The 13310-nt window shown below is 38.6% G+C and overlaps 1 protein-coding gene across 2 annotated transcripts in view; it reads right to left on the bottom strand.

The window, feature by feature from the left end:
• Positions 1-13310, bottom strand: part of SHANK2 (SH3 and multiple ankyrin repeat domains 2) — a 330841-nt gene that overhangs the window by 150835 nt on the left and 166696 nt on the right. For both annotated transcript variants that reach the window (XM_017826777.1, XM_017826778.1), the window contains one exon: positions 1184-1259. In XM_017826777.1, coding sequence (XP_017682266.1) covers positions 1184-1259 — 76 coding nt within the window. The remainder of the gene's footprint in view (positions 1-1183; positions 1260-13310) is intronic.

Genomic DNA, 13310 nt, shown 5'->3' with positions numbered 1-13310 from the left:
GGGACAAGGCTGTGAATTTTATAGAATAATGATCCCTCAAAGAATCTTGCAAAAAGTCAACTCTGCTGTTACTTATTTCATAGCACAGGCTACCAGCTCTTGACAACTTTATCATTATTAGACTCTCCAGTCAATCACTTCGTGTCCAACAGTGCAAAGCTTTGGGAACTCCCCCTCTCACCATTTCACCAAACCTTCCCTCTCCGGCCAACATCGCAACACTCAATCAATTCACAACTCAAGGAATTACAGATTTATGTATTTTTCAAATATTTTTCAGGACATCTTGGGTATCCAAACTACTTCAGCAAACCTGAATGCCCTCCTCTCTCCCCAGATTATTCAACTGGCATAAAAACTACACATGATCCTCAGAACAAGAGTTAAGATCACCTAATAAACCCAGCAGTTACCACATTTTCTTTCTTTTTTTTTTCTTTGAATATTGTGCCACCATTGCTTTGCACATTTCAGAATTCTTCTCCTACAATAAGGATGCTTTTCTTGAAAACAACAAAAAAAACCCAAGCTGTAATTGGACAATCAAGAGAGAACCATAAGGATTCCAGTATGCCACCAAAATTTTCCCAAGAAGACATCAACAGCTAACTGAAGTTCTGTGTTTTAAAAATCATCCTATCTACAAGGATGTCCTCGATGTCCAAGGTATATGTGTGGGGGAGAAGAACCTGCTTAAAAATTATGAATTCTCAGCAGAAACTGCAAATAAATTACCTAATTTCTAAATGCCTCATTTCTAGCAGTTTCAGGTCTACTTAGATTGTAAAGATATGTTCAGAACAACAAATGACAACATTTTATTTTGGTTTCCTTGTCAGTCAGAACAGATAAAAGGTCTGATCTTGTGAAGAATCCAGTAACTTAAGTGGTCCTCGACTGTAGAAGCAGCTGGCACTGCTTCTGTGAAAGGCTGATCTCTCTCACCACTCATGAAACAAAACAGTGACACTCATTAATTCACTATGCACTATTATTGCAGACCCATCCCATATGAAAAAAGTAAGCTGTTATAAACCCCAATTTTGATGTAGAATGATATCATAAAAAGCTCTGTTTAATAACCTGTTTCCCGCTTTCCCTCCAAAATCTAAACCAAAAGTAACAATTAAATAAAACTCAGGAAGGTTTAGTAAAGATTGTGACCAAAAGGAAAAATTCTTACCTTGAAGCATCAAAGCTGTCATAGGATCCAACTGTGTAGTGTCTAAACAGCTTCTTTGTTCTATCTGTTCGTGTTTCTGCACAAAGAAAAGAGAATTTTAATACTCCAGTATTCGTTTGTCAAGTGCTGAAGTATTTGTTTACATTCCCCTGTAGTGAATTAATGTGGTTTCAAGGCATTTTGAAAAAAATTTTAACCTTGGAGATGTTTTTTTATCATATCACACATATCAAGTGAATAAGGAGAACTTCTTGTAGGTCATTTATCCTGTCATTCAAAAGTTTTAAAATTCCATTCATATTCTCAGAGGCAAAACATTTTAGGACCAATATTTGGTTCTTTTATAGTTTCGGCTAAGAGGCAACGTATAAGAAGAAAGGGCAGGGCAGGGCAAGGGCAAGGGCAGGAAAGGGGCAGGGCAGGGCAGGGAAGGGCAGGGCAGGGAAGGGCAGGGCAGGGAAGGGCAGAGAAGGGCAGGGAAGGGAAAGGGAAGGGAAAGGGAAGAGAAGGGAAAAGGAAAGGGAAAGGGAAAGGGAAAGGGAAAGGGAAAGGGAAGGGAAAGGGGAAAGGGAAGGGGAAGGGGAAGGGGAAGGGGAAGGGAAGGAAAGGGAAGAAAAAAGAAAAAAACTTGGAAAAGTTGGAAAAGTAGCCAAAATACAAAAATCAATTTTTTTTGCTTAAGCACAGGTTGGTCTTCCAATGCAATCACATTAAGTTTGGCTAAGAGACATGAAAAATCACATGGAAAAGTCACTGGTTTAGCTTGTGACCCTGAAATTCTCATCTGCGCAGCTGATGAACTTTCCATGGAAGGACAGCCTGAGTCCATCCAAACAGATTTTATTAGTTCTCCAAGGCAGACAGAGCCCTCAAGGTGCACCATCTCTGTGTCACAGCTTTCAAGGATGTTACAAATTACTGTGAGAGGCAGTGCTGTCAGATGACCAAGTCTGCAGAGGGAAAAAGTACATCGGGGCAGGGTAACAGGCTTTAAACACAGCCAAGGAACATTTCACAGAAGCAAGAACTGGGAGGCAGATTTGGGGTGGACAAAACGCATCTTTCTTTGCTTTAACCAGTGCAGCTGACACATAACTGGATAATGCCCCCAGAAGGACTTAAATACAATATATACATAACACAGAGAAATTATGGCTGTAAAAGTTACAGCTGCCTAAAAGTGTAAGCAAGTTATTTCTTCACAAGACTACAAGTAAAGAAGTGCTAAGAAAAAGCAGAAATATTTACATTTATATGAATTTCAGGGAGACCAGACAGCCTCTTTCCTACAGGGTGGCCAAAGAAAGAGAAAATTCCTATTATAGTATGAATCCTACTTGGTAGTTTTGTACAGGCTTATTTTGTCCCTTTCTCACTCACCTACAACCTATAATTTCTGCCAAAGAGGCCTTTTCTTTACCCGAGGTTCCAGTTCCTGCTGCCCTTATTCCCTGTCTTTCTGGGGCACCCAAAAGAACACAACTTGCTCCAGGACTCCCCAGGCACGTCCCTAAACACAACCAAAGCTCAGTCAGCCTGGAGCTGTAGGGCTGGAGGACACCACCCTGCTTTTCGTGGAACAAGAGCTGTAAGTGCATGAGCAGCAATGGTACCCAAGGCTAGAGGACAGATGCTCACAGAGATTTGGCTCTGAAGCATCTGACTGTATGACTGTAACTCCTAATGTGCTGTGAGGGGTTCAGGAAATCTTACAAGTCATGCCTCTGTTGGTAAGTTTACAAGTTTAGCTTCAAAATCCAATGCCCTGCAGTGACATGGAATAAAGTGATCTGAAGGAATTGCAGTTTATTGAGCAACATTCTTTCTCATACTATTGTAAAAATCAGATTAATAGCAAGAGATATAACTGGAAGAAACACAGAAAAATATAAACCTGGATTCCACTTAAGAGTGTTCCCCTGGCTCGTTTTCAGAAGTCCCTTATAAATGATTAAAAGAACTAAAGTATGATGAATATTTTGTAAATCTTCAAGCCACTGCTTGAGCCTTAAGGAGCCAGATGTTTCTCCTGTAGAAACTGGTTTCTATAGCATGATATTCCAGTGCTATTAAGGAATACAAAGTGGGTGGGAGGAGCAGAAAGATAGCTTTGTTCAGCTCCTCAGTATTGCAGAGCCACCATCCTTCAGCTGCAGCTTGTACCTGCTCGCCATTTCCCATCCTTTTACTTTCCCCCACTTCTTTGTGTGCAATCATATTCTCTGGGATCATCTGGGAAACCATTAGCCTTCCAAACCCCTGAATTGCAGGCTAAGTGGTGTGTTTCCCAGGTTGCTCTCTATTTACTGTCTTTCCCTAACCTCTGACTCAGATTTCAGACTGTCCTATTACACAGCGTAAGTACTGACAGCCAAAAGCTGGGGGAAGGACCAGGAATCTGCCATCATAATGAACAGGATACTGAAAAACTAGAAAGATTCCAGTCTCTAACTTGACAAAAGAATACTAAGAACCTACAGGCAACTGCCTAATAACTGCTTTTCTGTTTCAAGACATATATAGCATAATAACACTATTTAGGTATATGAGCATCAAAGGGTTAGTTCCAGCTTTCACTGGACTTTTTGCCATTTTTATGTCTCAGATTTTCTGAAGGCCATCACTCTGAGAGCTTCACAACAAATTAGGACCATCCAAGACTAATAACGCTACCATCATTTGAGAAGTCTTTACTTGCAGAATCCTTTGAGGATTTCTTTTTAAACTTGGTTAAGACCAGCAAGAAGATATGAACAGGAAGATCTAGAAAACCATTATTAAGCAGTGTATTACTGCATTCCTACTGAGAAGAACATCTGTCACCAAAGATGAAAAGCTGTTGCATCAAATTGGATCAGTTCAAAAGTTTTTCTAGAATGCAGAACACAATACCAGGGTTTGCAAAAATGGTGCAGTTTCCTCTACACTGACAGAAAGGATTAGTGTATAATTTGAAATTATTATTGTTAGTGTATTATTTGAAATTTCTAGATTTCTTGAGAAGGCCACATTTTACCAGAGACAACACGATTGGATTTTTTCCTAATATCTACATCTGGTTAGAAAACTTTGTCTCTACAGACCTTCAGCCATCTCTAGGTTTCAGCAATAGGATATTCCTGTGCAGGAAGTGTCAGGGTAAAAGTTATAGCCAACGACCCAGTTCTCACAGTACTGCAATGCTGTATACAGAGTAAAAACCATGTATGTGAAACACTCCTCAGTTTCTCCTAAAAGAAGAATGCAAAACAAACAAAAACCTCAATCAAAAAACCCCAAAACAAAATCAGGGGAAAACAACCAAACAAGCAACCCAAAACCAACCCCAAGATGACACCAAACAAAACAAGCTAAGAGGTTTTATTCTCATCAGTTAATATGCCATCCAGGAGCAATGTAAGTCTCGATATGATGAAAGCCATAAAAGAGTCTGCAAGGAACATGGCAATTTTTTCCTGGTCTGTTTTCCACTGAAGCCAATAGAGCTGCAGCAGAAATAAACTGTGGGCACTGTGCAACAGTGGCAACACAAATAATAAAATTCCAGCTGTTCCTTTATTAGTATCATTTATTGTTGCAGACACTTCAGCAAGCAACAGGCTCACACCCTGCCCTTGCAGAATGTAATTTAAAGGGTTCGAAGAAAAGTGAACATCAAGAAGGTGTAGTAGGAAAACATTTCTTCCTTTTCCACCTTACAAGAGGTGAGGGCTTTCCTCGACCTACAAATACATATAGGACTTCGTGCAGCTTCACTGTGTTAGTCTCAAAACTGACCACAGGACTCCAACAGTGCTTGCAGACATCAAAAGCTGCAAAAATCACTGACATGGAAAGCAAGAAATAAAATTTGGACTCTAATCCACACAGACAGACAAGCCCACTCTTGCTCTATTTCTTCAGGGATTAACACATAACTATTGCGGGGATGTTACAGCCTGATAACCACATTGACTCTGCTGTTTGTAGTATATTGCTTACATATTTGATATTGTTTGGAAAATTAAAAAACTAAAGGGGGAAAATCCCAAAGCAACTGTCTTCTTTCCTTTTCCTCTCCCTGCTGCTCCTCACAGGGCATTTCAGTGCCGTGTTTCCAAGGAAACTGCACAGGGATGCTCTGCCAGTGGAGATGTTGTCGGAGGCTTGCCAGCACTCTAGGAACGGTTTAGAGTGATCCATAGGATGAACAAAAGAAGTAAAAGAGTAACAGCACAATTTAAGTGTGATACTGGAGAGAAAACAGGGAGCAGCAAGTCCCCCCCAAATATCCCTGATGGGGAAAGTCAGATTATGCTGCTGCTCTGAGTGTTGCACTTGTTATGCTGGCAGAATTTCAGAAGTGGTTTCAGACTGTTCTAAGCCACTTTCCAGCAAGAAAAAAAATAGGTCTGTACACTAGGAAATGCTTTTGAAACCCTAAACATAGTGAAAAAACTAAATTCAAAAAGTCAAAGCCAGAATCATTCCCTTTGCTCTTCAGTTGGGCGCAGTAAATTCAGCATTTTATCACCATCCCAAAACATGCAGCTTTTTTTTCTTCCCTCTTTCCCACTGACAGCTCTGAGACATGTTTCATTAAAAGATAGTTACAGATGTTCTTTGATAAAACAGGTTTAGGTACAGCACTCTGCAACACCCAGCAATGACAGAGGTTAAGACTTTCACTGTACAACTTCTCCTTCCTGTGGGAAAAATGCTTTTCCCAACCATTTCTGTTGAGAATTATTATTCAGGAATTATTCAAAGCTGAAGAAAGCAGCCTAAAACTCTTTTTTACTACTAGGTACAACAGGTAATACAGAAACTTAAGAGAAGTTCATAATTCACTTGTGCACTTGTGCTGGCTATTGTTTAAATATTTGTTTGTAACAAGACAGTGTCCCTATGTTATGCGTTTTTCCTAAAATTGACCCCAATTTGACTCTAAGAAAAAGTATTTGGGATTGAAAACATCACTAAGAAGATATATTTTTCTACCTCAAGTATATTCAAAATTTTGTATATTCTACAATATCACTATTGTAGAAGAAGCAACAAACAAAAAGAGGCAGATTTGTTAGCAAAACTATGTCTCAAAAAAACTAACTTAAAGTGGGTGTTCTTACCCCAAAACTTGCTTAGTGCCTGCTTTTTTTCCATCTGTTAATAAACTAAGCACATCATTGCTTACAAATTAAAGCCCAATGTGTTACTAAGAAATCACAGCATAAAAAAAGCTTTGCAAACCTTTGATTTAAATGAGAATAATATATTGTACATGTGAAATGATATGTTAAGGAAACAAACGTCTCATTTAGGAAGTCAGAAGCTTTTTGTCCCTGAAGACTCACCCTACTCTTTCCTTTGAGTGTTGTAAGTATAACTTTCAGATCTTTAGGGATTTAAATCATTGCTAGTTCAGTGTGTATTTTGCTTTTGAGTAATAAGTGATGTTCATGATAAGAAATACACTATAAACTTTGCTCCAGAAAATGATCAAATTAAAAGATAAAAATAATCTTCATACCAGATACTGTGAAGTCTCAATAAGCTATTTCACTTATTCCCTTCCCCCTTAGAAAATGGAGATTCATCAAAACTGAATTATTTATTAAATATGGTACATTGAAATAATGATGTGAGAATTTTTTTCAGGCCTTCAATATAATAACATTATATTGAAGATTTCTTTATTTGAGCAGGCATTTGAACCATAGAAAAGATGAAGTTCAGGGATCCTCCAAATCAAGCAAAATTGGACCAAGGATTCTAAAAAGTGTACAAAAAATGTAAATATAGGCTGAAGAAATATAAATGGAAATTTTCTCTATTAACTGTTTGATCACATTGATGCTTCATTAGAAATGATAAACCATGAGGATCAGGAAAAAAGAAATACATGATGAAGGCATTATAAATGGTAAACTAATGAAAACCTTTAATTCATAGTTCACTTTCTTCTTATAAGGTTGTAGATGAATTTTTTTTTTAAAACCCAGTGTTCAGTTGACATGGTGTTCTCAAACAATTTTTCTTTCAGTTAAAGATGGGAAATAGCAAATCTTATGCGTTTTTTGAAGTTTTTCAGATTTGAGAACAGGCATAAAAATGTCTCAAGGACAACGCCTTGACTGGAATAGCAAATCCTTGAATGTTCTCCTGCATTTCTTTTCTTTTTTTTTCTTTTTTTCCCCTTTACTAAACCCTTTTTCCAAAAAAGAAAGGAAGACTGATGTTGATTCCCTCCTGCATCCTTAGAGAAAGATTAGCTGGAATACAGTGAATTAGCTTACCCACAAAGGATGCTGAAAAGGCTGATGAATGTAGTGAATCAGCAATTTTGTTTGGAAGAGAAACCTTAATAACTGAAATATGGGAGTTGGATCTACTGGAGAAGCAATTATGGAAGAACAGAGATTTTCAATGTCATTAGTTTTCCCTTTAATTTAACAAAAAGCTCATTTATACCTCAAAAAAACTCCAGTAAGCAGTTGTGGAAACATTTTCTTAACACTGAATAAGGCATCCAGAGTTCAAAAGGGAAAATTAATGTTCTTTTAACAAATTTATCAGCTATTTCTACAATTCTGTGGTCCTGTAGCTCTTCCCTCATTTGCAGAATATTTTCAAAATGTGGGAATGGTCACTTGACCTTTCCCTAAGTTCTCCTGCTGTGTTTCTGAAGGTTTTCAGTCCCTCTGCCCCTTATTTCCAACCCATCTGCAGCAGAACAGTGAATCAGCGCAGTGCTGATGCTACCAGGCAGTTTTGTGTCCATGGTCTCAGTTGATAGAGAGAATTAAACTCCTCAGTGTCTGCTACAGACACAGACACAGCTCTGAGTGATGTCAGCAAAGCAAAGCACTTGGGAGAGGAAGGATTTTTTCCCCTCTTTGCTTTACGATTTATTTTACAGAGTTTGCTGCTTGTAAAGAGCTGGATGTTGACCTGGGTTGGTAACACACCTCAGATTTTCCAGCAACTGAGCATGGCCTTGGTCTATTTGCACATAATTTGATCATTGCTGAAACATGCAGTTTCTGCAAAACTAGGCCAAAATAAAGCAACTTCAATGCCTTTTGCTTTACTCTTTATTGGAGATCAACAGTCTGCTTCATAAAAACCAGTTCTCAGTGCTGATCCCAAATTGCTCCTGCACACATAAAGGCATCTAGTTTTTCAGATTTAAGCAGAAAAAGAAGTATTGATGTGTTGCCTGCTGACAAGATCATCTGTTGCAAATACGACTAATCCTGAAGGTCAGGGAGGCTTGTTCAGCTACAAAGCTCAGGTGGTGAGACGTTCCAGTTCTTTAGAATTGTCTTGTGGTACAAAAGTTTTTAATCATGACACCTTATTTCATATTTTTCATCTTTCCAGCAAATATTGCAACTATTTCCTACAAATACCAGTGTTCTCACAGGTAACAGCAGCATAATCCAAAATGATGCCATGTAGCAATGGGCAGGAGTGAGGTGAAACTTGGATTAATAGTTTGCTTAATTGTGGGATTTTATTTTTCACACTCAATAGGTGTTAATTTTGCAGCCCCCAACTTCTGCACATGCTAAACTTTACACAAACAGTAACTTCCAACATTTCAGTCAATGTCAACCACTTTAAGTCAAGAATACATATCTGTGAGCAGCAAGATCCATCTAAAGTCCCAAACCACTACACTACAAACAGAGACAAGACAACAACATGCTTAGAGGTGGTAGCAAAGTCGAGAGAGAATTTGCAGGATTAATTGTTGGAATGTTAACACAGGGTTCAGATTATCCATATTTTTATTTATGGCCCTAAAGAGAAACAAACAAACACATAAACAACCTCAACCCCTCACCACCCACAAGGAAGAAGTCTGGTTTAGCTCCACATCTAACCTAAAAACTTAAATAAAAAAAAATTTAAAAAAAAAATCCAACGTTTTAAAACTTGACATTTCTCATTAATTTAAGATTATTTTTCTTGTAGTTATCACTACTCTGTAAACTTCTAGCTGATTTTGTTAACAACGTTCAGTCACTTTGACTTAAATTTAGAGAAATTCCTTAAAATTTTTATGATGCAACTCCATTTTCTTCTGTGGCAGGAGCCCCTTGACACAGATTATTCCCATCTGAGACATGTTTATAACCACACAAAGGCAACCAACTGCTTTGAAGAAGGTCATTGTGCACTCTAAGGTGGAAAGAACAGATGGAGAATTATTTTGGGCTGAGTAAGGAAAAACAGGCCCTGAAAAGCCATTCTTCTATCCCATTTCAAAAATCATTAATTTTCATGTACAGCAAGTTTCAACAAGAGTTATTATGGACTTTCATCATCAATGGTGATACAAATGCTTCCCCTCAATTTTCCTCCCTTGCAGAAGCCTCATCCAACTCTAAATCTTTGCCATCTGCATTCAGGATCAATGATCTGTCAAATTCTCCCACTTCAATAATAGATAAAATTTGGAGTACATAAGAAGCTGTCATATGCTGTGCACTGGAGAGATGTGGGAACTTCAAGGAACCTCAGGATCTTTTCCACCACAGGACTCCTTGATGTACACAGGGGTTTCAAAACTCTTTTTGCCAGGTTGGGACTCAGCTATCAAGTCAAACTACTCCTAGTTCTCGTTTTCCTGCCATCAAACAGACCCCTGCCTGCCCTGAGAGCCCAAGAGGAACACAAGAACAGCATTTGCAATGCTTTCTGTTCAATCAGCCACATGCAGCACTTGTCCCATGCACTGAATTCAATGACCTGGAGTACTCAGTTCTCTTGGAATATTTCAGGAACTGTAGTGACAGGACAAGGGAAAATGGTTTCAAACTGAAAGGGAGTAGGTTTAGATGTGATATTGGGAAGAAACTCTTTCCTGTGAGGGTGGTGAGGCCCTGGCACGGGTTGCCCAGAGAAGCTGTGGCTGCCCCATCCCTGGAAGTGTTGAGGGTCAGGGTGAATGAGGACCTGAGCAACCTGGGATAGTGGGAGGTGTCCCTGCCCATGACAGGGGGGTTGGAATGAGATGAACTTCAAGGTCTTTTCCAACCCAAGCCACTCTATGATTCTGTGAAAAATGTCCCAAAGAATAACTTCCTCACTCTGTCCTGCATTTCTTCTTAAATCTCTTCCAAATTCTTGCCAAAATTAGCCACCCTAACATCAGGTAAAGATAATTTGCATACTTCAGGTATTTAAAAGATGAAGATCATTTACAAGCACAAGATAACACTAAATACAAATCAAGCAAAAAAGCCAAAATTTAAGTCTTCACTCAGTATCTTTTTCTTCCTTTGCCTTGATTGTGCATATGGACTTTACAGTCAACATTTCACTGTGGATAAAACATTCCCCAAACCCAACAGGCATACAGAGAATTCCTCCGTAAATTTTATTGCAACTGCCTCAGGATAATTTATAATTTAATATTAAAACTTCAGTCAGAGCTGACATATAGCTGAGGGCAGAATGTTGCTAAGCAATGTTGTACCCAAGTTTACACAGGACCAGGGAGAAGAAGATGAGAGTGGAACAAGGAGATGCAGATATGTTCAGTTCCCTGTTCAACAGGGAAAAATTTCTGCCTTGCCACACTGTTGTGTTGAAAATATAACCCTAAAATACAACACAAAAAAACAACAGCAAAATTACTTAGAAACACCAGGTCACTTTTAAGGAAACAGGAGTACGAAACTTTATTGACTGAACTTGTGAGGCTTTATCAGAACACATAGATATGACTATATGTAGATATAATAAAACAAATAATATAATACATATAAAAATACAAAAATCATATATAGATATAGTTAGAGATCCTTTGTATTGATGACTTTTAAGTAACAAAGGTTTCAGAGTCACTAATTAGTTTCCAAAGAGGAACAGCTACCACATTTGAAACTACCATTTAACCACTGGTTCGAGAGCCTTCTGCTGGATAACCTACACTGAGAACATCCTAATAGTTAGGATGACTGCAGGATGAAAGGAGCCAAATCTGGAAATATTCCTACTTTTTAAAAAGTAAGGAAGGTAGTTACCCTTACAGCATTGTGTAGACACATAAGGGCAATTACTTTAAGAGAACACATTTGAAAATCTATGTTGCAACCTTAAACACTCCTGAAAATCAGACCAAATTGCTGAGAATGCTGAGAACTGAGTTTTCTTAAGAAAGCACTACAAATCAAATTATTAAAGAGATATTATGTTAGGCAGTGCATACTAAGATTTACCAGATATTGAGAAAAGCCAGAGTAGTGTGCAAAGTTTTTAGAAGTACTTTTCCACATATTTTAGTGACTTTTACTGTCTTTTAGTAGAGTTCACTATTTTATTTATATAAAACCTTTCCATTTCTGCCACCACCAGTTCAAAAATCAGTCAGCCTTCTTTAAAGGTATACAAAAACCCGGCAAAATTAACTCCTTCCTTGGATCCTGACTTTTCAGCCACAGTTTCTAACCAGTTTGCTTAAGTTTTATGTGCATCTTCACGAAGAAGAACATCCCAGACATTTCATTTCAAAATGCACTATTTTAACCACATTAAAAAAGTTGGAGCTTCTCAAGAAATGCACAATCTGACAAGTGTTCTAAATCTTTCTGCAGAATGCTGCTGGCAACTATTCTTACTTTTTAGAGAACAGCTACAACAAAATCCCCAAATGGAGCTGACCACAACTGAGGGGTCTTATTTTCCACAAGTTCCAGGCTGAGGCTCAAAGCCCACGTCCTTTCAGCTCCACACTGTACCAAGAGGGGTTTTTTTCCCTGCTGCAGGTTTCCATGGAAATGCATCAGTCACTAATCTAAATAAGTGCAGATGAAGGACGCCTGAAAACCTCGAGCAATTACGCATGTCATTAGAGGCAGAGAAATGATTCAACCCAGCTATTAGAAATGTGGCACAGCTATCACTTCTATATTTTGTTGCAGTGTTCTAAAAACAATGCTGCTTTATTTTTTTAAACCCACTCTTCTGCTGCCTATAAGAGGACAAAAAAAAAAAAAGAAAAAGCGATAAAAATACTTCTCACGTAAAAAGCACACAATGAAGTCAGACCATATCACTTGCAAAGCACAAATGGAATTAATACCACACACTTGTTTTGTCGTGGTACCTGAAAATTTCTCTTTTCATTCCTGGTCAAAGATATTTCACTTTAATCATTTTGATGAGTAATAAGAAAGAGAATATTTTAATCTGCATTAAAGGGCTAATGAGCCTTAAAAAATGGGATGTAAATATAATTTATGATTAATGCAATACTAAATATCCATGTGTAACATCCATTTGTAACAACATCCATCCCTTTTGAGATACAGGTCAGGTATAGGTGGGCCTCTACTTATCACAGAGTTCTGTATCATTAAGGTTGGAAAAGCCCCCTAAGAACAAGTCCAACCATTCCCTCAGCACTGCCAACCCCACCACTAAACCAAGTCCCCAAGTGCCACATCTACATGGCTTTTAAATATCTCCAGGGATGAGAACTCCACCATTTCCCTTGGGCAGCTGTTCCAGTGCCCGACTGCTATTTCAGTGAAGAAATTTTTCCTGATGTCCAGCCTGAACCTCCCCTGCCACAATTTGAGGCTGTTTCCTCTTGTTCTGTCCCTTGTTGCCTGGGAGCAGAGCCTGATCCCACCTGGCTCCACTCTCCTGTCAGGGAGTTGGAGAGAGCAAGAAGGCCTCCCCTGAGCCTCCTTTTCTCCAGGATGAGCCCCCCAGGCTCCCTCAGCTGTTCCCTGTGACTTCCCCCAGTTCCATTCCTTCTCTGGACTCACTCATTCCCAAAGCTGACACCAAGGAACCACTGGGAATAAAGTCCAATTAATTAGATTCAAATTCATAGGATATAAATAAGAACACTGAAAGATCATACTAAACATCAGCCTGAATATATAGATTATCCTTTATGTTAGTTTTTAGTTTGTTAGTTCTTACAATTACACTTAATGACTTTTCTTCATCTGCTGAAGTCTTCTGTCATGGTTTGAGATAGCCCCAAAATCCAATCCCCTAGTCTAAGCCCCCTCCCACATCTCAACCTAATGTGAGATGGGTTTTTCCAGACAAAACACACCAGACTCAGAATGGGGGAAAGGGAATATATTACAATGACTGTACAAATAAATACCATATCACA

This window comes from Lepidothrix coronata, unplaced genomic scaffold (assembly GCF_001604755.1).
Source record: "Lepidothrix coronata isolate B3197 unplaced genomic scaffold, Lepidothrix_coronata-1.0 Scaffold130, whole genome shotgun sequence".
In the NCBI taxonomy this organism is placed as follows: Eukaryota; Metazoa; Chordata; class Aves; order Passeriformes; family Pipridae; genus Lepidothrix; species Lepidothrix coronata.
This window is presented reverse-complemented; position numbering and strand designations above follow the sequence as displayed.